This window comes from Ailuropoda melanoleuca, chromosome 19 (assembly GCF_002007445.2).
Source record: "Ailuropoda melanoleuca isolate Jingjing chromosome 19, ASM200744v2, whole genome shotgun sequence".
Classification (NCBI taxonomy): Eukaryota; Metazoa; Chordata; class Mammalia; order Carnivora; family Ursidae; genus Ailuropoda; species Ailuropoda melanoleuca.
The window spans coordinates 1003537-1031043 of NC_048236.1; the positions used below are offsets into that span (position 1 = coordinate 1003537).

The 27507-nt window shown below is 53.8% G+C and overlaps 1 protein-coding gene across 1 annotated transcript in view; it reads right to left on the reverse strand.

Annotated features, from left to right (window-relative positions):
- The window catches only part of C19H6orf132 (chromosome 19 C6orf132 homolog), a 30555-nt gene extending 4251 nt beyond the window's left edge, over positions 1-26304 (reverse strand). The window contains exons 1-3 of the mRNA XM_034648256.1: positions 25968-26304; positions 15414-15520; positions 2190-2265 (exon numbers count right to left, since the gene is read on the reverse strand). Coding sequence (XP_034504147.1) covers positions 2190-2265; positions 15414-15520; positions 25968-26112 — 328 coding nt within the window. The 5' untranslated portion in view covers positions 26113-26304. The remainder of the gene's footprint in view (positions 1-2189; positions 2266-15413; positions 15521-25967) is intronic.
- Between the last annotated feature and the right edge of the window lie 1203 nt (positions 26305-27507).

Genomic DNA, 27507 nt, shown 5'->3' on the forward strand with positions numbered 1-27507 from the left:
CCCCCCCCCCCCCCCCCGCCCGGCGTGGCTCCCTTCTTGCTGGGCCACAGTCAGCAAGGGCTGTTTTTCTGTCCCCCAGCTCAGAGACAGGAGTAGCTCCCCACTGCTCCTTCGGCCTCTGGGGCATCACCATCCACTTCGTCCCCAAACCCTGCTCACATCCTCGTATGTCACCCCTTTACTGAACACTTTGGTTACCCCCTTTGAGTTGCCATCTGTTTCTCACGGGGGCCTTGACTGATACAAGCCAGAAGGGCCGGGGCGCAAATCCAGCTCGACCGCTTACTCAGTGTGTGAGCTCGGACAGTCTAGGTAACTTTGCTGAACCTCTGTTTCATCATCATTTTCATGCGCGGAACGCCAGTGCTTTACCACACAGAGCTGCTGAGAAGATCCCTGAGAGAATTCACGTAAATACACCTAAAGGGCTGAGGGTGGTGCTAGGCCCATAGTAGGCACTTCACGAGCAGTGACCACTTGGACGGCGACCACTGGCACTTAGCTTTGCAGACTGTAAGACAGCAGAAGTGGGAGAAACACAGGAAGTGTCGGGGACCAGGGGCAGGGGCCCGGAGACCTTCTCAGTAGGAAGCTCGAGTGAAAGACCCGTAGGAGGCAACAGGATGCATGAGCAACTCCTGCTTTCCAAAGACCCTGAATCGCCCAAGAACCCAGCTTCCCACCCCACAGAGAGCTTCTGGAAGAGATTCGGGACTGCAGGAGAGAATCGGGGGAGGGGGTGTGTAGAAAAAAGGTGACCTGAATACCCACGTGCTAAGAGATGCCGAGCGCCTGTGGCCCCAGCAGCTCACGCCTCTCCCTTCTTGGACCTGGACCCCAGTCCCCCACCCCACAGGGTCTGCAGACCGCCAGGATGCCCTGTTATTTCTCTCTTAGAGGCACCTGTCCTCTGCTTCCCCTCCTCTGAGTTTCTAGCCGTGCTAGCACAGAGCATAGCAAACCTGGGGAATGGGAGCTCTGAAGGCTCCTCCCAGCTGTCTGACTTCAAGACAAAAAACATACTGGGGGTGGGAAGGAGAAAAAACTCATATTCATTTAGCTCCCAAGTGTTGGGGCATCTGGGTGGCTCAGTGGGTGAAGCATCCCCTTTTGGCTCAGGTCATGATCCCGGGGTCCTGAGATCGAGGCTCACGTCGGGCTCCCTGCTCAGCAGGACGTCTGCTTCTCCCTCTCCCTCTGCCTCTCCTCGCCCTTGTGCTCCCTCTCATGCTTTCTCTCTCTCTCAAATAAATAAATAAAATATCTTTAAACAGAAAAAAACACCCAAGAGCTGCGATACAGCCGTGAAAACTAAACAAAAAAAGTCAACATGCTGGCCCTCCTGGAGCTTATATTTTAATGGGGTAATGAGACAGGCAAAGATACTATACTTGTGAACTAGAACCATATTAGCTGATAAGCAATATGTGGAAAACAGCCAGGAGGGGTGCTGGGGGTACAATTTGAGTAGGGTGGTGATAGAAGACCTCACCGAGAAGGTGACAGCTGAGCAATGAGGGAGTGAGGGAGGGAGACAGCAGTACGTATGTACAGGGGAAGAGCAGCCGAGGCAGGGTGAACGGCAGTGCAAAGACCCTGGGGTGGAAATGTGCCTGGTATTGAAGGGCAGCAGGGATACCAGAACGGTCGGGGCACTGTGAGATGGGGAGAGAAAGCAGGAGGGGAGCCCAGGGGAGGCCAGATTCTGACAGTCCTGGCAAGAACCTTTGCTTTGAGTGACCTGGGAAGTCACTGGCACCTTTCGAGCAGAAGTATGACAAGAAGTGACTAACGTCCCATCCCGGATTTCATTTGCTCCTCCAGAACTGGACTTGTGTTGGCCCTGGCTCCTTTGCAGAGACAGAGGTGCAAAGGGTTCAGTGATTTGCCCAAGGAGCAAAGCTACTCCGTAGGGGAACTGGGACTGAAGGCCAGGTCTGTCTGACTCCAGGATTCTTTCCACCGCTTCATGCTGCCCTTGTCCCTGCTCTGGCCTTGGCCCTCACCATCCTTCCCCCGCTGGAAGTGAGCCTTAGCCAGCCTTGGCTCTCTTCAACTCCCACCCACTGCAGCCAGTAGCCAAAAGGCCTGGGGACTCCGGCTTTATCGCCAGCTGGGGCGGTGGGCCGGATGCTTGGGCGAAAGGAAGAAAAGAAGATGGACAAGCCCCAGGCCCAGGGCCCTCTTACCTGTCATTTCTTTGTCCGCAAAGTCTCCTGGGACCGAGGGGGTGGGCACAGCCAGTCCATGGTTCTCCTGGGCATTCTGAAAGGCGGTAGAAAGAGCAGGGATCAAGGAAAGAGAGGTGAGTCTTAAGTTGCTGTTCTAGAAGGTTCTTTTACTCCTCAAAAATCAGCAGTGATGGTGAGAGTCTGTATAACCTCGTGAATATGCTAAAACACAAAAGGGCGAATTTTGGGGTGCCTGCCTGGCTCAGTAGGTGAGTGTCCAACTCTTGATTTCGCCTCAGATCATGATCTCAGGGTCGTGGAATCAAGCCCTGCGTTGGGCTCCAGGCTAAGCGTGGAGCCTGCTTGGGATTCCCTTTCTCCCTGTCCCTCTGCCCCTCCCCACCATAAATAAATAAAACCTTAAAAGGGTGAATTTTATGTACAGGTGAGTCTTGTTATTTGCAGTAGTTATGGTCTGTAAAGTCACTTCGAACACTGCATTAGAAAATGCGGAATCCATGCCCCAAAGGGAAATACAGGATTGGGTTCCTGCAAACCTCAGTCAAAGCATTTTCACCAACCGGTCGGTACAGAACTTTATTTTATGTGTGTTTCTGTCCAAAGACACCTTATTTAATATATGCCTGACACGTTGACGTTGAACTCATGGCCAACAGCGCTGTAACTCAAGCCCGAACAAAGCTTACCTAACATACACACTTTATCTGTAAGGCGCATCACAGCCTTCTTGCACTTACGGAGGTTAGCACACCAGCACTAGGCTTGAGGGGCATTTTAAAGTGAGACCAATGACAAAAAGCAAAGACATACAAAAAACATGGCACTAAAGAGGACAGGACCTTTATCTACAGTATGAGAGCTGAAGCAAGAGGGCAAAGTGTCTTGTTTGATCTCAGCTGCGACCATATGTGTCAGGTGACTCAAATTTTTCACAGCTCCGCACATGTCCACGGTGCCTGGAGTATTGCCTTAGGGGGTTACAAATAAATTTCAGCGAGTAGGCGAATTTGCAAATACAAAATCCGCAAATAATGAGAGTCGACTGCCGATGAATTATATCTCAATTCAAACAAAACAAAACAAATCTGCCTTGCTCCCCCGTGCATGTCCACAAGTTAAAAGCCAAATCCATCAGCCTGGCCTCCTGTTCAGTCTTGGTTTTCATTAGGTATTTCCAGAGAAATAAATAAATTAGAAGCGGTGAACTGGAATATTTATAGCACGGCAGACGCCCTTGTGATCTTAAGCCTCACAGACCATGATGTGTTTACACAGCTGTGGGTTTGTACATACTATTTTGCATTCTATTTCTTTTTCCAAATACACATTTCCATACATCAACAAAGTCCATACACCTGCGTTTTGAAGCGCTGTGGAGCGTTTTATGGTAGCTTCCAAGGTCCTCAACACCCTGGCCTCATACTTCCCAGCCCGCTTTTATTTCCCACTCACCCTGATAGACCCATGCCGCATCCTAGCTTGACCACCCCCTGCTCCGCTATCCTTCCAACCCATACATGGAGTTTATGTACATCCCTGAGGCTGCGTGTTGGTCACGCTGTGCCCCTCTTCCCACCCTCTCTTTCTACCAATAATACCCCTTGCTCTGTGCTCTAAACACATGATCTCCGCCACATCACTCCATGAAGAAGATGCTATCCCCATTTATCAGATGACACACTGAGGCTCAGAAATAGTTGGTAAGTTGTCTATAGTCACACAACCAGTACGACCGCCCCCAGGTCTGCGGTGCTCACGTTCCTCGGTATTTTGCTTCTCTGAAATCTCTCATCCTTCCAGGGTTAGCGGAGCCCCTCCAGGAAGACGGTAGAGGCGATGGGGCTAAGGGCACTGGCTTTGGAGCCAGACCACCTGGATTTGAATTCCGGATCTGCCACCTACTACCTGTGGACAAGCAGCTGGTGTAGCTGGTTGCTTCGGCTCTCTGTGTTTCAGTTTCCCTGCCTATGAGGTGGTGATAAAAATAGAATTTACGTATTCCAGGGCAATCGTGAGGATAAATGGCACAATACACAGAAAGCACTTCATTCCTAGTGTGTGGTGAATGTCCGTTAAGTGTGAGCCTATTAGCAGGAGCCCTCACTGACCTGATGCTCTTTTTTTTAAATTTTTTAAAAAAATTTATTTGACAGAGAGAGAGAGAGCACAAGTAGGCAGAGCAGCAGGCAGAGGGAGAGGAAGAAACAGACTCCCCGATGAGCAGGGAGCCCGATGTGGGGCTCAACCCCAGAATCCTGGGATCATGACCTGAGCCGAAGGCAGATGCTTAACCAACTGAGCCACCCAGACACCCCTGACCTGATGCCCGTCAGAGCAACACATTGCAAACAAGGCCCCTCAAAGGAAGATTTCTGTTTGCTCGCTCGATATTCCCCTAGTTCCTCCAATGAGATGTGGTTGACTTTGGAGCTCAGGGACTATGTCCTATGTGAATCCCCCAAAGCTGGACACACAGTAAACCATGTTGTTACTCACTCATGGGCTGATGGTGTTAACTCTCAGGCTTAATGGCCTCGTGGCTTCATGTACAAGATGGGGAATTTGAGACAGGCATTTCGAAAATATCCATGAGACTGGATTACCAAGGGCAACCTCGGAATTCTTCTGTGGCCAGTTGAGGGCAACAAACCACTCATCTGCTCGTTCTCAAAGAATTCTGACACTGGAATAGCCAAGAGACATCATCTTCCTCCTGCCTCTCAGTAATTTTTTCCTACCCCTCCCTACTTGATTCACGCGGCCAGCACACACCTGTTCTTCACAGCTCTCAAACCCAGCGATCTGGACCAGGGGGAGGGACAGGGGCCAGCCAGTCCGAGGAGGGTCTCCCAAGACATTCTGAGATGCAACACACACACACACACACACATGCTGACAGTCACCCCACTGACTGTCTAATAACCCTTCATCAGCTGTATACCCTCTTTTGAAAAGGTGGAGGCCAGACCTTCAAAAGCCATGGCTGAGACTTCTGCTTACTCTTTTGAACATAACTGGAAAATTAAAAGACATGGGGCCTCAGCATAGAAAGTCTTGGATTCCATTCGTGCTCTGAGTTTTGCCAGGGGTATGATCTTGGATGAGCAGTGGTGGCAGTGATATGAAACCATCACTTACACACCTACTGTGTGCCAGCACTAAGAGCTTCCCCTACGTTACCTCAAATCCCTTAACAGAGCCAAGGTGCTAACATAGGCCTCCGACTCACTTTTCTACCAATCACCCATTTTCTTCCAATCACCCATTTTCTTCACTTACAAAATATTTCCTACTTGGCATTATGAGGATGAAATGAGATAATATTCTTAACCCAGAAAACCAGTGTTAGGTGAGGGCTTATGTCTTCCAGTCCTCTCTTCTACAAAGGCGAAAAAATTATAGACAATCAAAGCTAAGCTGCCTGGAGTCCTGGAAGCATCTTCTGGGTCACCCTGGCTGCTTCAGTGTAATTATGCATGGAAGAGAGAGATGGACAGATTTTATGGGCCAGAGGTATGACTGCCCATCCCACCCTTTGATCTTCAAGAACTCTGAAACACATCAGACTCCCCAGACCACAGGATGGAAGTCTGTCTCATGAGTGGCCTTGGAGTGGAAGTGCAGGAAGAGGTCAGGCTTCTTAGGTTCTTCCCACAGATATGGGGGTCCCAGAACACGCCTGCCACCTCCCTGCAGTGGGATGCTATGGTTCTCCACAGTTCACCACCCTTGGGGCATGGCCCGAAGTCCAGCCTCATCCGTTCAGGAGCTCCCAGTACGGAAGAGAACTAACCTTGTGTCCCAAGCCCCCGCTGGCCCTGCCCCTGCCCGCTCACGCCCACACAGTCCCAGCGTGTTCACTTAGCTGTCCTTTCCAATGCTATGTGTCCAAGCAAGGCAAATACAAACTCATTTTCACATTAGTCCTAGAAAAACAGACCCAGAAGGTGAGCTCCTTTCACTCATCAGGGAGACCCAGGGAGCTGGCTTGGATGGTGCCGTGTTTCAGTGGGCAAATGAACCAGTGTAGACGGCACCTGCCTCCATGAGTGCTGAATTCCCTGACCTGCCTCCTTGAGCCTCAAAGAACTGAGGAAAAGCCTCCTTAAGAAGAGGGCTTGCACGTGACCCCTAAATGCAACGTGTGATCCTGAATCGGATCCTGGGACGCGTGCCATGAAGAACGTTAAATGGGGCAATTGGCAATGACAATATAAACGTGCATTAGATAAAATTATCATACAATATTAAATTCCTGAATTTGCTAATTGTGCAGACAATGTCTCTGTTCTTAGGTTACACACACTGAAGTATTTAGGAGTAGAGGGACACAAGGTCTCAACGGTTCAGGAAGACACAATGTGTATATATCAAGGACAGAGGAAGCAAATAAAGCCAAATGTGCTGAATGTGGGTGAAGGCTCTAGAGAGTTCTTTGTACTAGTCTTGTAACTTTTCTGCATATTAGGATTGGTTGAAAGAAAAAGTTACTTAATGCCACTGAATTATACATTTTAAAATGGTTGCAATGATTATTTTTATGTTATGTGTATCTCACAATTAAAAAAAAAAGTCAGAAGATAAGACCATCGAAAGAGAAGGCACCAGAAAGCCTCAGAGCTTCCTCATTTGCTGGATGTCAGGACCTCACACCATCTTTCTCCCACCGTCTCCAGTACTCCCAGTCTCAGCAGTAATGTTGGCAGTTGCTGATTTCCTAGCACTTACTCTGTATCAGGTGATCTTTCTGTATTCTCTCTTAACTCATTTACTTTCCACAACAGCCTGGTGAGATTGGTGCTGTTACCTTTTACAGAAAAGGGCGCTGAGGCACAGAGAGGTTAAGTAACTTGCCCAAGGATCCACAACTAGTTATATATCCGTGTCTTTCCAGGCACGCAGTCATCATCCACACACCCAGCTTGTCACCGGATTCTGCCAGGCGCTTCCTAGGTCCCTCTCTTCTTGCCACCCCTCAGGCTCACCCCTTCTTCAGTCCTCGCTGTCTTTTACCCAGACAGAGAGATAGACTACCGTCATTGTCTCCAGATATTTCCCTGGCCTCTGCCTCACTCCATTCTTTAAACCCGATGCCAGGATGTTCTTTCTGAAATGTACCTCAAAGCGGGTCACTTCCCTGCTCAGAAACCTTCCACTGGTCCAGAGGCCGAAATTCAAGTACCTTTGCACGGCATTCAAGACCTTTCATAAGTCATCCCTTCGGCAGTTCCTGCCATCTTCTCCCCACCTTCTCCACAAACCCTGGGCTCCAACTAGTGGTTCTCATCTTTTTCCCACTCCAGTGTCCGTAGGGACCGGACTCACTCACGAGCAAGTGGGCTCCTTGCAGCAGGGACCCCCAGTAAGCCCGAGACACCACCCTTCGAAGAGACTCTCTGGAGTTTCTGCGGGTGGGTGAACTGGCACAGAATGCACAACGCAAGCTTGTTGAGTGAATGAACTCCCGGATGAGGGAACGAGGGGAAGAAAGAATATAGGAGAGATGGAAACCCTGTCTGTGTTCTAGAACCAGCCCTACCACCAACAAACTCAAGAGCAAAGTCACTTGTCTCTCTGGGCCTCCCTGCCTCTTCTGTAACCGCTTGCCCAGGGTGACTTCACCCATCGTGCTCTGTGATTCCAGGCCCATAAGGTGTCCTGCCAGTGACTCTGCTCACCCTGTGACTCGTGCGGTGGCCTGGGCACTCGGGGCCAAGCCTCCATGGCAGGGGTTTAAGACAGACGTCCGCCGTCGTCTCCAGATCGGTCTCTGTCTCCCGGGAGGGGTTAGAAGCAAAGTGGGATAAAGGAGGAGTTCCCGAAGCTGCTTTTCCAGGCGCCACAGGGTGAGGCCCACCTGACCTCAGACAAGGGCATTTGCCGCGGTCGGTGGAGGAGCTGGCGGTGTGCCACCCTCGGCGCGCTGAGAAAATGACAGAGCCCCGTGCCCTGTCGGGCACCTCAGACAGGCTCAGGGGAGAGGGGTGTGTGGCCCTTCGAAGATGGCACCCCACATCAACAGAGGGCCACACCGACCCGTGCGCGGGGAAGCCAACCGAGAACAAACGAGCCTGTGAGCACCGCCCCCGCCCCCAGCCCCGGGCCCGCGGGCTGCAGGCCATGGCCACGCCCCTCCCGGCTGACCACGCCCCGCCCATGGCCACGCCCCTCCTTGCTCGGCGGCCTCAGAGCCTTGCCTGCTTGGATGCCTGGGGCAGAGTCCAGCCGGGGCCCTGCAGGGTGGGGCCCTCCACCTGAAACTGGGCCTCTGCCCCTCCCTGTCCCAACACCGGGACAACGCCTAGAAGCTCTAAGATCATTGATCACCTCACTCACCCTGTTCATACAGGGTGCAAGCCGGCTCCCAGCTTTTTACAAACCATCACAGCCTGATATATTGGAAAGTTATCCAGCAATGATTATTTGCTGGGGAGGATGGGGGTGGAGGCAATTCCAAGAATGTTTATATTTATTTTCTTCCTTATACGTGTCTCTAGTTCTCAGTTCTTAACAATGAACCTCTGTATCCTTCATTAAAAAAAAAAAAAACCAATACAATAGTTTGTTTGGTTTTTTTTTTAATATGAAGTTGGGGCACCTGGCCGGCTCAGTTGGTAGAGCATGCGACTCTTGATCTCAGGGTCATGAGTTCAAGCCCCATGTTGAGCCTACTTAAAATAAAACAAGACAAAATAACATGAGCTTTGGAGTCAGACAAACCAGACTGGCAGGCTGAATTTAACTCCGTCGTCTCAAAGGAAGTATCTCAAAGCCCGTATCTGACACGTGGTCAGTACTAAGAAGTGTGCCTTCGGAGGCTCAGTTTTCTCATTCGTAAAATGGGGATGATCTCACTTCCCTTAGGTTTGTTAGGGCCCCAGAGGCCACACACACCTAAAGAGATCCTGCAGAGTTAGCACTCCAGAAAGGTAATTTCCCGCGGGCTTTCCTCCCTCAGGTCCTAACACCGCAGTGGTCAGCAGCGTCTCCAAGTCTCCGAGCCTCTAGCTTGCTGTCTGGGCTTGTAGCTGCAGAGAGATGCTTCCCTGTGGTCAGGCTAGGTCACTGAAAATGCCTGCCCTCGGACTACAAACATTTCAGAGTTGAGGAGAAGAGGAATGGTGGAACACACTCACTGTTCGAGGGTAGGTTACCTTCCCCTTAGAGTTTTATGGGGTCAGAGTCCCACCAAGGGCTCGGGGGGACAGGACTCACTCCACCGATGGCTCCAGTCCTACCCTCTTGGCCTCCTCCTGCCTGGGACACACACATCCTCATGCCTGGGATTTCTCAAAGTCCAGCCAAACCCCAAGGGTGGGTCACCAGGGGCTGGGCCAACGGGCACCACATGGTTGACCTTGGGCGTGGGCCAACTCTGAGTCTTAGCCACACAGTGTGGAATGCGAGCCTCCTCACCAGGTTGCTCCTGGAGTGTGGCTGGGGCACCTCGGGATGGGGTGTGGAGCTGCAGAGGGTAAAGGAAATGACCCTGAGTCAGATTGAGGGCTGGCCGTGGTTGGGGGAGACCACTGTGGACTGGGGGAGCAGGGGGATGGAACTCTAGAGTGAGAGCCACAAGGGAACCCTCCTCCAAAGGCCCAGCTGGGTGAAGGCCAGCTAGGTGTTGCCTGGCCTTGAAGGGCACTGTGAGGGTAGGGGTGCCGGGCAGGGGCAGGGGCAGAGGGTCAAGAAAGACAACTGTGTGTGCTCCACGGGGCAGCTTCGCGGAAGTGGGCAGCCATGAGCATTTTATTAAAGAGCTTGATTTCGTCCTCCACTCTGGCCTCTACCCTTCGTCACAGCTCCAATTCCCTCCTGGGGGTCAGAGAAGAATCTCCACTAATGAGGCCATCTTCCTCTGAACCTACCTGCTATGCCAAACTGCTCATGAACGCAGGGCCCTCCCCCTGGCTCTGTGCCGTGAGGGCCCTGCTTTGGCTCCCTAAGGGGTGAAGAGTCTATGGGATCAAGGGGACAAGCCCTTAGAACCCAGCCCGCCCCCTTCTTGACCTTGCTCCCGGCACCAAGGCGCCTAGAACCCCCTGCTTCCCTGACCCCACTTCTAGAGCTTCTTCCCCAGTTAGTCCCCCTGAGTGTGGCCCAAGCTGGGGTGTGCATATCCCTGAGCCCATAGTGGGGCCAAGGCGGTGTCGTCTGTGGGTAGGACGAGGGTGCAGAGGTTCACGGTGAGGGAAGGGGCCAGGCGGGTAGAGGAGGCAGTGGGTTACCATGGGGCTGGGAGGCTCCATGCGTACTCCACCTTGTTACAGGCCTCTGACCCCCACCCCCACACAAACACACAGGGCTCCCTCACCCCGCAACCCTTCCAGCTAATGTCAGCCACATGAATCAGTCAGAAGCCAACACTGGGTGCCCTGTTTGGCTCATCCTAAGGGCTCGAACCCCAGCCCCAAAGGGAGCGTGGACTTTGAGCACAGAGATGAGCTGAAAGGGGGTCCAGTGGAAAGCAGAAATCAGGCTGACTTTGAGCTTCCAGGCGAAGAGGAATGGGGGAAGGATCCAGAAGCAGATGGAGCTTCCTGCCCCCAGACCAGCCTGACACCTCCCCAGGCACAGCCAGGCCTGCCTGACTCATAGGGTGGGGTGACCCAGGGAGCTCTCACCGCCTGGGGCACCCTGAGGGACCTGTCCAGCCAGTTTCCCTATATTTGCCACATTGGCATTTAATTGTTAATTCCTCACATGCGTCACCCTGGATGTGGTTTGATTCAGACCAGGGGAGGGCAAGAGGGAGCCCCAGAGAGAAATACAAGCTTCCCACTCCCGGCTCTTCGATCAGCTCAGGTCTGGAAATCTGCGGCAAGCTCTGGCTTGAGCCCTGGGCCCGGCTTCCCCTCAGGGGTAGCGGTAAGTGGAGAAAAAGGATCCTTCCTCTACTCAGCCCAGGCCCCTGGTGGTGTGGACAGGACCGGAATGGGAGGAAACCTGGTCGCTGGTCCCATCTCTGCCTCTACTGAGCTGTGTAACCTGGATCCTCCCCTCCCCAGGCCTGGGTTTTCTCATCCTGATGAGCGCCAAGGTCCTCCCCAGTTCTGAAGTTGGGTGATTCCGATCCAGTTCTTCTGAGATCTTGGAGCAGGAAGTAGGGTGGCTGCAGGGCCACCCTTTGCAGCAGTGGAAACAGAGCTCAAGCAGTGAGTGATCTAGGTGTTGGGAGGGGCCTGGCTGCTTGTGGGGGCTGCCTGCCTCTCCATTAGGAGTTATTTAACACAGAAAGTTACAGCTGGGGAGACCCCGAAGGACCATCTGGTCTAACCCCCATGGATGGGTGAGGAGCCAGGGACCGGGGGAGAGGAAGGGCTTGGCCCTCAGCCACCCCGCAGCCCAGGTGCAGAGTCCAGACTGGTGCCAGCTCCTCGAGCATCACTTGGGTCCCATCCCAGTCACTGAGGGATCCAGAGGCACTTTTCATCACTGGCCCTTGGCTGCGGCTGCCTGAGGAAGTATCTCTTAGTTCTCTGCCCTTCCACCTCAGATCAGAAGCATCTGCCCTGGCCTTGCCCTGCCTCCTCCCGCCCTCCCCTCTCGCACCCATCCCCTTGCAGGTCCATGTGAAGGGCTGGCCGTGAGGGTGCGTCCAGAAGGCGGCTCAGGTGCATGCAAAGCTCAAGGAAGAGCGTGGGCCTGGCCGGGCCTGTCACCTGGTCTCTTGGGCGCTGCTGCCTTGCGCCTCCCCTGCCCCAGGGAAGCCTGGCCTAGGAGGTATGCTCTGAGTATGGGAAGGGAGGACAGGGAGTGGTGAGGCCTGCCCGGCCAGGACAATGTCAGGCAGGGAGGGCTTGGGCACTGGCCCAGCTCCCCACCCACCTTAACTTGGCAGGGCTGTGGGGGCGAGCTGTGCACGAGTGTGTGTCTATGTGTGACCCCACACCCACATGGAGCTTCTGTCCTCCCACTTATTCTCCCAACCTCCTGCCCCAGCTGGAAGACAGCAAATGCCCTGGCCCGGAGCCCAAGGGAGAGGAATCGGATTCCCCTCAATCCAGGAGCAGCTGATGAAGGATATTGGGGCTACTGGGTATCTTGTGACCTGAATCAGGAGCACAGGGATGTCCCCAAGGTACGAGCCATCAGGCCAAGGATTCCTGATCTAAAGATGCATCATAGGTGGGCTTCTGGGGGCCTGAGAGGGGCCTCTGCTGAAATTGAAAGCAAAATTGCATAAATGTGGTCTATGACCCCAAAGAGGCAAGACACTCTGGTTCAGAGAGGCAAACAAGAGAGATGCAGGGAGTTCCACAGGTTGGTGCTGGGAGGGAAGAAAAAGGCTTCTAGATTGTAGGTGGAGGGAAGCACTGGATGGCCTGCATAGAACTTGGACCCTGGAGCCTGGCTGTGGGGCTCCAAATCCCAGCTCTGCCACTTATGAGCTGTGTGAACTTAAGCAGGTTACTTTCCCATTCTGTGCTCTAATTTCTCCATCTGTAAAATGGATAGTGGCCGATGATGGTGTGGCTCTGTTAATGCACTGGAGGCACTTGGAATGGCGCTCAACACACAGTAAGCGCTCCGTATGTGTGAGCCACTATCCCATGGCCGTGCCACCGCAGGGGACCTTGCAAGCCGCAAGGATTTGCTGGTGAGAAACCCCCATCTCCTGACTGGCTCAGAGGCTGGCCTGGAAGACTGGCCCCCAGAAGGCAGTCTTGGATCTCCAGGCCCGATCAGCCAACCAAGGCCACTCCAGTGTCCTCCCCCCACCCTCTGCCAACCCTCACCCCCCAGCCTGTGCTCTGCTGGAGGGCCCAAACCAAAAGGGGTAGGGCAGAAAGGCTGGGACAGGCCCTAACTACTGCAGGGACCCAAGGGGGTGAGTCGGTGGAGCATTTGGACCCATCAGAAAGAACTCGGCTGCACCTCAGTAACTAACCCTTCAGTGGCCTGAGCCGCTCCAGGGGCAGCAGCCCTTTATTTCAAAATTCTAACAACCAGAACAGGCATGGCTGGGGCAGCCTGGGCCCACACCACCATAACTCCGAGTATGTGTCTTGGGGGTAGGTGAGGGGAGAGAATCTAATTCACCTTCCACAATAGAAAATCTCAACATTACTTCATCTGCATTTATGGGGGCAATGACGCCTGTGACACTTTTATGCATCTCTGGAAATAAAGTTGGGGCCTGGCTCATTTGCTTTATACCTTTTTATCGGTGGTCTCATGCTTTCCATAGTTGTCTGTAATTTCCACAAGTTGCTTTTGTTTATTTACTTTTATTTTATTTTTTTAAACATTTTATTTATTTGAGAGAGAGTGAGAACTAGAGAGAGAGAAAGAGAGCACACACAGAGGGAGAGGGAGAGGGAGAGACAGAAGCAGACTCCCCACTGAGCAGGGAGCCCCATGCAGGGCTCCATCCCAGGATGCTGAGATCATGACTTGAGCTGAAGGCAGACGCTTAACCAACTGAGCCCCCCAGGCGCCCCTTTTTATTTTATTTTATTTTATTTTATTTTATTTTATTTTATTTTATTTTATTTTATTTTATTTTTGAGAGAGAGAGTGTAAGGGGGGAGGGAAGGGGCAGAGAGAGAGGGAAAGAGAGAACCTTCAGCAGGCTTCATGCCCAGCACAGAGCCCGACGTGGGGCTCCATCTCAGGACCCTGAGATCATGACCTGAGCCAAAATCAAGAGTCGGACGCTTAATCAACTGAGCCACCACAAGTCGTTTTTGTAAGCAGAAAACCAATTAAAGTTGTATTCCCAGAGCTCTATGTGCTCAGCCCTCCACATACGGGCCTTGGGGATGCAGCAAGGAGAATATGACTCAGTGTCTCCCATCCAGAATCTCGGGGTCTAGTTGATGAGGTTGGACAAACCCCCCCCCCAAAAATTAGGTGACAGAGAGAGAGGTGGTTGTGGCAGGCAGTGGAGCGACCAGATGCCTCCACAGTCTATGTGGCACAAATCCTCATGGCCACCAGTTATAAAATTGTCCCAGCCAGGAGCCAGGCCTGAAAGACAGGGCTGTACCTAGAATTTAGGCTCTAGACCTGGGCCGTGCAGTCCAGTAGCCACTGGTCACAGTGAAATGTCACTCATCGGAAGTGGGATGCATGTGTAAGTACAGTACGTCAGATTTCAAAGACTTAGCATGAAAAAAAAAATGTTAAACCTCTCAGTAGTATTTTTTTGTTTTGTTTTTTGTTTTTATTTGACAGAGAAAGAGCACAAACAGGGAGCAGCAGGCAGAGGGAGAGGGAGAAGCAGGCTTTCCGCAGAGCGGGGAGCCTGATGTGGGGCTTGATCCTAGGACCCTGGGATCATGACCTGAGTGGAAGGCAGACGCTTAACTGACTGAGCCACACAGGTGACCCTCAGTAGTATTTTTAAACATATATTTAATGGTGAAATGATAATCTTTCAAATATATGGGATTAAGTAACATATATTATTGAAATTAATCCTGCCTATTTCTATTTACTTCCAGTGTAGCTACTAGAAAATTTCAAATGACATGTGAGGCATGCATTGTATTTCTATTGGACAGCGCTGGTCTACATACACTGTCCCAGAAAACCCAGGAACTCGTCTCACAATCAACAGAACTCGTCAGAGAGCAGTTTTTCTGAGTCTGTCTCCCTTGCCTACAAACAAAAGCCCAGCCACGGCTCCAGAAGGGAGTTTTTGGTTCCCTGCATTTTCAGACCCTCGAACAATTCTGTCCCAAATGCTCTTCTCCCAGCGGTCACTGCTATTTGTCCTTTGAGAAGGTCAGGTGTTACCCTCTTCCAGGAAGCCCTCCTGACTACCCCTGTGGGTGGACTGGCTGCTGGTGCTCTGGGCTATGTTCCAACGGTCTGTTTACTCACTCCTGCCCTCCCTTGAGAGCAGCAGTGCGGGATCCAATGCAAGGCCTGGCACGGAGCAGGCAGGGGTCAATGCTTGCAGAACATGGACACGAGTCCCGCTTAGCGAGAGGTACCCATCAATGCATTGCCTCTGCACCCAAGTTCCCCGTAACCTCTCGTAGGGTTTCAACGCGGGGGAGCTGACACCCCTAATCTCAGCCTTCCTGCTGTGCATCTCAGCCATGCCTCCTCCCGGGAGCCACCCTGGGTTGGCATCAGGAAGGAAGGGAATGCACAGAGGGTGAGGCTGATGTCCACCTGGGCTAGGGCAGGAGGGGCTGCCTCCTTTATGGCAGCGGAGGTGGCCCACCCAGAGCAGACCCTCAGACCCCAGCACAGAATGGTACTCACCAGTGGAAGGAAGGTCAGTAGGGGCCGGACTCTTGGCCGAGCTTTCAGTGTGGCTGTTCCTGACTCGCTCACAGAGTCAAACCGACTGTCTCCATGATAGATGCCACCTGGGCAAGACAAGTGCAGGAGACCATGAGCTGGAGATCGAAGGCTTGTGGGACGCCGGAGCTAGTCTGCCCTGCAGTTCCGAGGGAGGAGAGCCAGGCCCTGTGGGTGGCCCATCTGACTCAGCTCAGCACCTCTTACACAGTAAGATCCTGTCAAGGGGGTGGGTGCTCATGGGGCCCGCTGCAGTGTGGTTGGGAGGGACTCCAGGGGGCAGTTTCTTGGGGCCTCCTAAAGCATTCCCAGCTTGCCCCGGCAGCATGCTCCTCCCGACCCCCGCTCCCTGTACAGCTCCTGAGTCTACACTTGGACAAGTCGTCCCTCCTTTAGGGGCTCTGACAGTGTGGCCAATGTCCCAGGTAAAGCTTATCTCTGAGTGAGGGAGGAACGCAAGGTGGCTTTTCTCTCAAGTGTTTGAATTTCTAATCTGGAACAAGCAGAGCAGATGAGGTCACCTGCTGCCCCCAGTGGCCCAGCACCCACCTTCTGGACTCTTCTAACTCAAGATTTCCTTAGTCCCCCAAACCATCAATGGTTGTGACCATGGCTCCCTTCATTGCACCCTTGAGGGCGCAGCAGAAAGAGTAGGACAGTAGGGTCTATCTGACCCAGTAGAAATCCCAGCTTGGCTACTTACTGGCAGTGTCATGTAACCTCTCTGGGCCTCAGTTTTCCTCTCTGTACAATGGGAGCGATGTTAGTGCTGAACTTATAGGACTGTTATGAGGAGCTCATGTGGCCTACACGCGGTAAGTGCTCAACAAACGTGGTCCCTTCCCTGTAGGAAGACGATACAAAGAATTTTCTCTTCCTCTAGTTACCGGGTCTGTGCTCTAGGTTGTTTCTACAGTAGTGGGGAGGGTGTGAGAAGCCATTCATACTTCCTCAATTTTCCTCTTGATTCTTAACGCTCATTAATAAGGATTTTATAGTCTATCCCAGGTTCACACTATCACCCCCTAGAAGCAGGGATCACTGTGGACCTCCTGCTATGTTGGTCATGAGCAAGAAAGGCTTTCACCCCTTTTTGTTCCTCTATAGCCAAAGGGGAAAGAGAAAAAAGGTCAAAATCCCAGTGAACCAGAATCCTATAACTGGAACATTGAACAAATCATGATTACTCTTCCCTCTGCATGTAACTTCAGGAGCAAATTGCGAGAAAGCCAGAAGATTTATTCAAGAGAGACTGGGCTTGTCAGGGAAGTCCTGAGATCAGAACGCATTCACCCCAAATTCCCACACTTACAGCCACAGCGCCCTCTCTGTGTGAGAATCTGCATTTTGGATGTGACATAAAGACCCTTGAGAACCTCCCAGCAATTGGAGGCAGAGCCCCCTGCATGCTGCCCCACCAGGCAGAGAGGGGCTGCTACGTTCAAGATTCTCCACCTCTGAAAAGGGGCCAGAATGACGAGTTCTCTGTGTGCGCCACAGTCCCCAGGAACTCCAGTTCCCAGCTGTGCCCTGCCCAGCGCACTCCAGGAAGCCATGGCTGCCCAGCCCCTACCAGGCTCCACACCTGAGCCTGGATATCAAGGTGCCAGGGGGCAGGTGGGGGAGGAGAGGGGAAGTGTAAGAGTGCAGATTTGGCGCAATCAGAAACCACAAAAGTAGAGACAATGGGAAAGCCTGACGACGGTTACCGCTAAGGTCCACCTGATTCTCTGTGGCCTCTAAGAGTTTGCGTGTTGACACCAGAATCTCCCAGGACATTCCCTAGATAGTGCTGTGTGGACACCAAAGTCCTAAATCTGACGTGCATGATATGGCTGCTGGGCCCTTACTAGGACTGGGGGTGGAGTGGGATTCACACAGAGATAGCGAGGGAGGCGCGCTCCCGGGCTGAGCTTCTCTCTAATCATCTCGTCTCTGCACTAGTGTTGAGGTCTACGGAGCCTCCTTCTAGAGCTGAATTGTCATGACATTGATGGCTGGTGTTACTGCGTGTCTAGGAGTTTTGGAAGGGAGCACCCTGGCAAGGGGATCACTGTAACAGTAGTAATATATAATAATAGGTAAAACTTATTGAGCAATTGTAATGGGCCAGGCACTGTTCTAGGCATCTTGCACTTAATTTTTTAAACAGTTCCATGCAATTAGTACAGTCATCACCCCCATTTTACAGATGAGGAAATGGGGGCACAGAGAGGTCTAAGAATTTGCCCAAAGCCTCAGTGTGAGTGATGAAGCCAGAGTTTCTGCTCCAGGGCTAATCTCTGAACCACTACATGCCCTTCTTCCAGAGCAAGGGAATCCTAACCCCGCCAAGTACAGGGTGTGGATGGGAGGATGGGGTGCAAGGGGCGGGGGGGCTATTTGGGGGTAAGACAGTCTTGGCTATAGCACTGGAGCAGCTCTGGGGAGGTGAAGCTTGCCCCTGGGCACCCCCAGGCTGGGGCAGAGCCGAACCTGACCCCCACGCAGGTGCAAGGGCTCTAATCACCTCACAGATTCCATGGTTCTAACTACCTCATAGATTCCATGACTCAGCCCTGACTGGGCGGCACTGTCGTTTTGGTTTGTGGTTGTTTTCAGCAGGGGAACCCTTTCTAAAAATACAGTCGTTCTCTGGGAAACCGACCTGGGCGAGAAGCTGTGCTTGAGGCAGGGGCGGAAGGCCCCGGAGGCTCCCTCCCGATAGCTCCCTCCCGATGGCTCCCTCCTGAGGGCTCCCTCCCGACGAGGGCGAGGGCGCTCCTTGGGAATCCAGTTTGGTTCTCCAGTTCTAAGAGGTGTGCCTGGGGGTCAGGGCAGGAAGTGTAGTGACAGAGTCGGGTTGGTGGGATGTGAGAAATGCTCCACCGGCCACTGCTGGCTCTGAAGATGGAAGGGGCCGCGAGCCAAGGAATGTAGGTGGCTTCTAGAAGCTGGAAAAGCTGAGAAAACAGACTCTCCTCTACAACCTCCAGGAAGGAACAGTCTGACAGGCACGGTCATGTTAGCCCCTGAGACCGGTGTCAAACTTCTGACCTACAGAATTTCAGATAATAAATGTATGTCGCTTTAAGAAAAAACCAAAACAAAAAAAGACGTGTGGCTGGAACCTGCCAGACTTTCCCTGGGCCCCTCATGCCTGGGCTCAGTTCCTGACTGCTAAAGGCATACCAGCAGGCGAGGCAAGAGGGGCCACCACCATGAGCTGGGTCCTCCATGGGTTCAAGGTCAGGGCCAGGGCTTTCTAAGCCTCAAGACTAAGGTCCAAAATAAATAGAAAGACGATAGTGTCTAACTTGGGGATCTTCCCATGGAAGTAAATGAACTCGGCTCCAATCACAGTCTCAGGGATGCTAGAATGGGCCTTCCTGAGAACCAGCCCCTCCTCAGCTGACGAGGAAAAGGAGGGCCAGGCCACCTGTTGAGGCGGGAAGGGGAAGTGAGGAGGTGGAGGGAGTGACAAAGAGGAGGCTGGACAACTTGCCCTCTGAGGACACAGTGAGCTCCACAGAAAAGATGCCCCCCCCCCCGCTGAAACCTGGAAACTTCCTCTGCGTCTATCCTTTTACTCTGTCCCTTGCCCACCAGGAGAGTCCTTGGGGATCTCGGAGGTCGTCGTGAGCTTGCCACACGGCCCAGAGGGACACCTGAGGGACGTCCCAGCGGGATTCAGAATGCAGGGAAGCGCAGAGAGCCACCATGGACCCAGAAGCTTCCAGAGAAAGGGGGCATCTTCAGGAAACCCCTGGGGCAATTCCAGCAGCCAGGAAGCCTTGGGAGGCCCTAGGAGCAGGGTCTGAGCAGAGCCGGAGTCCCAGGTGGACCACAGCCTGGTCCAGATACAAACAAGCCTCTCTGCCCAGCAGACGTACCTCAAACGAGCGCAGCCATAAACAAGGAGGAAATTCGGCTCTGCCTCCATGTACCCAAATCTGATCATTGACACAGTCCCAGCTTCCGCCAGATGAAATCCTCTTCCTGACAGGATCGTGCCCAGGATCCCTTTGCGTTTGGTTACATTTCTCTCTCACAGATGGACAGGAAACAAAGGGAGCTTTTCATTTACACTTCCTCAAGGATCTGAGCTCACACAAATACCATCTAATATCCAGAAACCTGGTTCCGAAATAACTCTTGGTGGCAGCAAGGAGGCATCCCCTCAGACCTCCCCCTGGGGATGGCAGCTCCCCTCCTCCATGGCCTTTTTGGGGGGGAACCCCACCCTGCCGTTGGCTTGAGGGGTATTTACGTTGAGGCTGAGGCTCCGTGTGCTCTGAGGAGGCCAAAGCAAGGAAAGGAGCTGGGAGGGGAAGCAGGTTGGTGTGGGGGGGGGGAGGTGGCGGGTTTAGGGCCCCCCTGAGCGTGGTTCGTCCCTGCTCCTCGGCTTTTTCACTGAGGGGCCTTGGGCATGTTTCTAGGTCTCTCGGAGGTTATTCCTCATCTTTGTAACTGTGAGCGATGATCCCGACGGGGGGTCTGGGTGAGGCTGTGTGAGCGACAGTGTACAACGGGGGATCACAGCGCCCAGCAGATACTTTCTGCTCAATAAGTGGGGGGGCCGCCTATCGTCATCATCATCCCCAATCTCATCATTGGGCTCCCTCTGCTCCCTCCCCTTAGCTTGCTCTGGCAAGGCTGTGGCTCTGAGCTTGAATCAGAGCAAATCAAGGGTAAATAGCTGTGTCCCCGGTGTGAGCCATGGGGAGGTGGGGGGGGGGGGCTTTGCTCTCTTGTCAGGGAGAACTCCGAATCCGGACATTTGGGGCCGCTCTTGGCAGATGAGAAGACAGAGGAGCAGAGTGGGTGGGGCTGGTTCAAGGTCGCAGAGCAGTAAGTGCCAGGACCTAAACAGGGTGCCTGAGTCGGAGTGCTGGGCTCCGGGCACAAATGAGGCCTTACATATGGCACCTGGCTCGCTGCCTCTCCCCAAACTGGTTCTCTTGGGGTGTGTGTGTGTGTGTGTGTGTGTGTGTGTGTGTGTGTGTGTGAAGTGCTGTGGGGTGGGTGGGGTGGCCTGCTCTGGGGAAGCTGAGGGCTGGGCACAGCTGCTGCCTCTCTCCCAGCCTCCCCTTTCTCCCCTTCTTGCCAAAAGGAGCAGCGTCTCACTGGGTCTTTGGCATTTCTTTCCTCCCAAGTTCAGGGTCAAAAGCCTGGTAAAATGCTCTTCCTCACCCAGCTCCAAAGCGGCCACAGGTCTCTGTGGAGGCTGAGGCTTGGGACCGTCCTTTAGCTCTTTCCCCAAATCCTAGACAGGTCTGAACTAGAGAGAAAATTAATAAAGAAATGCGAATGTCTAGCATCTATTAAGCGTGTATTATGAGCTTGGCGCCATTCGAAGCACTCTGTACATTCCCATTCACAAACCTTGGGGGAGGCACTCCTATTATTCCCATTTTACAGATGAAGAAACCGAGGTTCAGAAAGGTTAGGTCCCCTGCCCGAGGTCCTAAAGCTGGTGAGCAGAAGGGGCCAGGATTCGAGCCCAGGCAACCTAGAACCCCTCTGGCCACAGCCAGCACAGCAGGGAAATAATGCGGGGATCTGGGATCTCTTCCTTTCATCTCCTGTTTTTCCAGTCACTCAACAAGAGGTGCAGTCTAGAGCAAACAAGTGGACCTAGGAATCAGATCTGGGGTCACACAGTGGCTCCTCGATGTGTCGTCTGAGGATTTCTGAGCATTTTCTCAAGCTTTGTTACCCTACCTGTCCAATGCAGATCATTACTCCTATGTTGCAGGAAGCTTCCCAAAATCAGAGGAGGGAAAGGAGCTGGCAGGGACAAAAGGAGGGCTGGGGTGACGGTGTGGGGCCCCAAATTTCCAGAAGCCCCCAAATGGTCCCAAGAGCACTGGCCCCGGGTCTAATCCCAGGGGCTTAGGAGGGGTGGGGCTGTACCCAAGGGAGTTTGTTGCCTTGACACAGAATAACCCAGAACCCCCAAACAGACCCACCTCCACCCCATAGAAATGAGCACCCAATCCTTGGTTGCTAAGGAGCCCCAGCCTTTCAGAGAAGCAGCAGGTGGGCCCTACAAATGTAACCCACAAATGACATTAATGAGGCCCTTCCTTGCTAATTAACAGGTCCACATGACAGGAACCTGAAAAGGCCAGTCTGTCCCAGCAAGCCCCAGCAGGCCTGACCCAGGCACCAGAGAGAGGCCTTTGTCCAAGGGCAGAGGGGACGCTGAAGGTTGGGCTGGGCCTGAGCAGGAAGCCACAGGTAAAGGAGAGGGGACAGAGGGGCGGGGCCCTGGGGGCGGGGCCTGGAGGGGCTGCTCCGCAGACCAGGCCCTCTGCTTCCTAGTTAGGACCCACCGCTCGGGGTGTGGTCTCCAGACCCGACCGCCCAAGGACTCCACCTGGGTACCCTGGAAGTGCAGTCTCCCCCACCCCAAACCTACCGCATCAGAATCTGATCTTCACAAGGCCCCAGGCGACTGGTTGCAGGTTAACATTTGAGCTGCCCTGAGCTGAAATGACTGAGTCTTTTCACCTACCTGAGCCTTTTGGCTGTTTCCTCAGTTGAGAAAATGTATGTAGTTCTTAGCATGGTGCCTGGGTCAGTAATTAACTGATAATAATGATGATATTATTGTTACTGTTACGAATGTACTGGCTGGAAGAGAAGGGGCACCTGTAGCTGGTTTGCTGTGGTCAAGGGAGAGTCTGGCCTTCTGGAGTTGAACCACAGGGACGAGGGGAGCTTGGACAATGGGCGCGTATGTGTGCACTGACCTGCCAGCAAACTGCAGCGCCCCTCCAAGAGACAGGAGTAAACAACAGTCTTCACACCCCTGCAAGGCCCAGGTCAGCCTTCGGGAGGCTGGTGCCAGCCTGGCCCAGGCAGGAAATACACGCTCAGCTCCAGGGGTTCACAGCTTCCTACCTTTCAGTCTGGCCTGAGACACAAGGTCAGGGGCCCCCAGGAGGAGGGTTGCTAGAACCAGCAGCCAACCCTAGTGAGCATTGGGGTTCTCCGGCCAAGAGCTGGCTCGGGTCCCTGCACATTTATTTAGGCCTGCAGGAAGTCCTAGGAGGAAAGAGAATAGCCATACCCCATCTAGGGAAGGAAACCCCACAAATCTCCAGTCTCCCCCTACAAAAGAATCACCCAAGAGCTGGTGAAAAATCCAGACCCCGGACCCTGGCCCAGTGATTCTGACACTGTGTGCCTGAGTGGGACCGCAGGAATCTGCATCTGTAATAAGCGTCCTATGTGGTTGTAACAAGAGCAATTTACATTTGGAGGAACAAGGCAAGAAATAGAGGACGACCCATTGCTGGGGTGGGGGGGCATGGGAATAAAGAAGGTGGGCCAATCCAAGACGCAAGGGAGGGGTCCAGAAGAACAATCAGCCTTGTTTCTGGCTGCCGCAGCCTGTCCCTGAGCAAGGATTCGCAAAGATCCACATCTCTGCTCTCTTAAGCATTTCGAAAACAATCGTGTGGCCTTTTAAGACCCCTCCGTGGATTGGGGGGGAGGCAGGAGGCTTCATTAGGGTTGCATTTGTATTAAGTGAAGCTCTCCTAATAGTTATTAGAACATATGTCAAGGAAATTGTTTAAAGAAAAACATAGCCATCACCACCTTCACGTGACTGTTTGCATTTTACCCACGGCGCCCAGCCTACCCTTATGCAAACAGATTTTTATGTGGCTGTAGCCACAAGAGTAACCAGTTACCCCTTAATTCCCGTACACACCTCTGCATTGATTTCCCCCTCCGTTCTACCACCTGTTCTCTGGGGCCAAATACCACCAGCATCTCAGAGAATGTTACAGACTCGGGGACCCTACAGAATACTAATCCTAACCCTTAAGATGGCCTCAGTTTCCTCCAGTCTATAGCTGTGTTAGGAAGAGATGCTGTGGCAGCCAAGGTCAAGACGCGCTCAGAGTCGAAATGACCTGAACATAACAAATCATACAGCAGTCATCCTTTTTTATCTGTAAAGGCCCAGCTAGTAAATATTTTGGGCTTTGTGAGCCATACGGTCTCCATTGCAGCTACGCGGCAATGCCACTGTAGCATGAAAGCAGCCACAAACGATATGTAAATCATGGGCATGACTGGCTGTTTTAATAAAACTTTATTTGTGGAAACAGGCCAGGGGCCAGACTTGAGCCAGGGCTATAATTGGCCAATTCTTGCTTTTCGGTCTTTTCTTTTTAAGGTCTTCAAACCACTGCCGTGTACAAACCGTAAGCAGCCATTCTGTAGACCGTCTGGCCACCAGCCCCATTTCACAGAAGAAAAAACTGAGGCCCAGGGAGTGGCTAGCCTTCGCTTTATAGACAGAGGCACGTCTGGTATCTCCATGCCATCACAGAATCTCCAGCATTGGCCCCTTCTGTCCCAATCCCAAGCACATGTCCTGTTCGGCAGGGAAGAGGCCCTGGGCCACACCCACTGGCACCCTGGGGAACACCCCAGAAACACTGGGAGCCATCCCGCTGGGTGCACGTTGTTTTCCACCCCTCCATGTGTAGGGTGCAACCAGGCTGAGTCAGCTGGAGGCCCAGCCCTGCCCTGGGAATGGGAGGAACTGCCCCCTGGGCTTTGGCCCTGCCCAGGCTGGTGAAGGCTGCAGCTGGCCCTAGGTGACAGGGCACGATGCCTCCGTTTCCCTCACCAGAGGGACTGATCCCCACCAGCAGCCTGATTAGTGCAGGCAAAAATACAGAGAAGGGTCTAAAGCATTTCTGAGGTCTCCCCTTAGGAAAGGAGTGTGTGTGTGTGTGTGTGTGTGTGTGTGTGTTGGGGGAGGGGTGTTCTCAGGCAGGTGCCCCTTAAGTCAAATTCACCCTTGAATCACCTTCCGCTAAGTTAATTCAGCAAGCTGGCTAAGAGTGTGGTCTCTGGAGCCCGACTGTGGGGTTCAAATATCGGCTCTGCCTCATGAGGGAAGTTTTGGGGTAACGGAAGGGTTCTCAAACCGAATTGTGGTGATGGTCGCACAACTCAGTAAGTCTCCTAATAATCATTGAATTGTATACAAGGAAATCCTGGCACGGCCTTGTAAAGCTGTGTGATGTTGGGCGTCTTACTTAACCTCCCTGTGCCTCGGTCTCCATCTGATGAACAGTACCTGCCTCACTGACTCCGTGGGGATTGCTGGGTGAGGGTCCAACAAGTCAACAACATACGGACTTTAGAATGGTACCTTGCACCTAACAAGGGGTCTGTAAGTGTTTGCTGCACAGGCGAGGAGGGGTGTTCGGGCCTCACAGAGTTACTACGCTTGACAGCACACACGTATTAGTAAGTTCCTAAACTGTGCCTCCAAACTGCTCTGCCCCTCCCAGCCTTTGCTCCCGCTGTTCGCTTTGCAAAATGCTGGATGCCCTTCCCTCTCAGCTCCAACCCTCGCTCCAAGCAGAGGTCGTGTCTCCTCTCTGCTCCTTATGCACTTAGTGTTTTACAGCAAAGGCTCAGAATGGTCAAAACGACGTACGAGAGCTCTGCTCACCCCCTGGTCTGAGATCCTTGGCACAGGAAGAGGTGGTATCTTGTTTGTCCTGCTCCTGTCCAGGTGACTTGTGTCCCCGCTATGACAACCCGGGTGCTGAACTGAACCCAACAGCAGGGCTCAGGCTGTGACATCCTCTTGTGGGTCATGGTACTGTGGCCATGAAGATCAGGGAGGACACTGGGGTGACAATGAAGGCAGGGGAGCGAAAGCAGTGACGGGTGATGGTCTTTGGGCCCTGGGCTTCAGCTCATACACAGGAAGTGAGTTCCTGTCCCCATCGCACTGGTGTGCCCTCAGTTATAGAGGGTACAAACTGCAAAAAGATGCGGTGACCAGGTGACCCACAGCCAGAGCGCCAGGGCTGGGCCGGCACCATGGTGCCACCCTGCAGAGGTACACCACCCTGACTCTAGGGGCAGGGCGGCTGCCGGTCAGGAGGGCCTCCCTGGCCTCCGCTGTCCCATCTTGGGCTCCTGGGTCCGAGCCCATAGACAACCCAGGCCCCAGGCCGGGCTGGCAAGAGCCTGTGACCCCAGGAAGGGACTCTGGTGTCTCACACCCACTGGTCATCTTCCCAGCAGGGGCTCCTGTTGAGTGTTCCTGGGCTGCCCCCGTGCAGAGAGCCAAGCGTGTCAGCACCCAGATAGCAGCCCCTCTCTCTGCCTATGACCTGGGCCAGGAGACGAACAGAGCGCGGCAGAAAAGGCGAGGGCTGAAGGAACACCCCCCACCCCGGCCTCGGCTGGGGGGAATAAACCCCAGGAAGCCTTTCTGACAACAGTCACTCAGAAGTTTCCCCGAGGAGGGAACATCATCACCTCGGGCGGGCGGCCAGGGTCAGCGGCGAGCGGCAAGGGCCTCCCTCCTTCCCCGCACCTCTGTCCCCTCGGCCCTCTCCCGGGACGGCCCAGCCGGGTCGCCTCCCCTTCCCGGCAGCGCCTCGGCGGCCGGTGCGCAGGTTGCAACGTGTTCCTTCCCGGCCGCGCCTCCCGCCTCCCGCCTCCCCAGGGGCCGGGGCCCGCCACCCCGCGCGCGCTTACCGAAGTCCCGGCTCCCTTCCTCCGGGGCCTCCTGGGTGAAAATCCAGGGGGGGTTGGTGGCGTAGAGGGAGGTGCTGGGGGGGTTGGCGTGCTTCTTGCCGAAGAGTTTGCTGAAGGTGCCCTGTACCGTCTGGTTCTTTTTCATGCTGCCGCCGGCCGCGCGGCCCCCGGGGAAGGACCTTCCCTCCCCGGCCTCGCCCTGCCCCGGACCCCACTCCGCACCGGCTCCCCAGGGACCTCTAGCAGCCCATGCCCCCCGCCCGGCTCCCCGCCCGCGCGCACCGGCGACAGGTGCTGCGGGCGCCGCCGCTCGCCTGGAAATGCGAGCTACCTGGACAGGTAAGTGGCTGCCGCCGAGCCCCGGCCCCGCCCCGCCGCCGCGGCCGCCCCGCCGCCCGACTCCCCCGGCCGCATTCCTGCCCGCCTCCTTCCACAACAGGCCATTGTTGGCACGGCCCGGTGGGCTGGGGACCTCGCCCGGCCCACGCCCAGCCTGGAAGACGAGCCGCCGGCCTCCCCCGGGTCCCCTGCGGGCCCTCCTCCTCCACCCCTTCTCTCCCGGGGCGGGGGAGGAGGCGGGCTCGTTCCCTACTTCGAAGGAGGTTCATGACCGGGTCAACGTGGACGCTTCGGCAAGGACCCTTGTCCGGCACCGGGGCACTGGCTGCCGAAGCGGGCCGGCGGCAGGGGTCTGCGGGCCCTCGAAACTGTGGGCCATGAGCCTGCGGGGTATTATAAGGAATTGGCCATCAGAAAAAAAAAAAAAAAAGATAAAGGAGGAAAAACAATAAATGAGTATCCCTATCCGTTGACAAAGGTGGAAAATAGCCGCAGTGACTGAGCTCCAAAGAGAATGCAGAGCGACTAAATCTGGGCATTTTTTGGTACATCAAATTCTCTTTTCTTTTCTGTGAAGTGACGTGAATATACTTTTTAGAAACTCAAGGTGGGTTAAGTAAACATAATTTTTAAAAACTCAGGGTGCGTCGAGCCCACTTAGGGTTCAGTTCCCTCCCCCGGGGGAGAGGAGCCCTGGCCCTTTAAGGTGCTGGGGTGGGGGGGGACAGTCCTAACTAGGGTGCGTGGTGGCCACAACCCTAGGTGGGGTCCTGGGAGTTGATGACTGGGAGACTGTGTAAGTTGCTGAGAGTAGAGGCCGAGCCAGGCCAAGGGTTTGGATTTCCACACTTCCTGGCAGCGGGGAGTGGACAGCTGGTGGGGGTGACCAGTCACAGACAGTCCCTGTATTTCCCCTGAGTGCCCCCAGATAGTTGCAGTCGTCCAGCTCTTTGTATCAAAGGTGGTTCCCCTTCAACTTTTCATTCTGAAAATTTTGGAAGACTCATTAAATGACCACCTGTACACCTTTCTCCCGGATTGTCAACATGTTACCGCATTTGCACTCATGCCCTCTCTCTCTCTACACACACACACCTTTGTGTTTCATTTTCATTTTGCTGAAGGTGGAAACGTGTAGATGTCCTGGCCCATCTCGCCATGCATGCCAATACTTCAATATCCATTGCCTGAGAATCAGGAC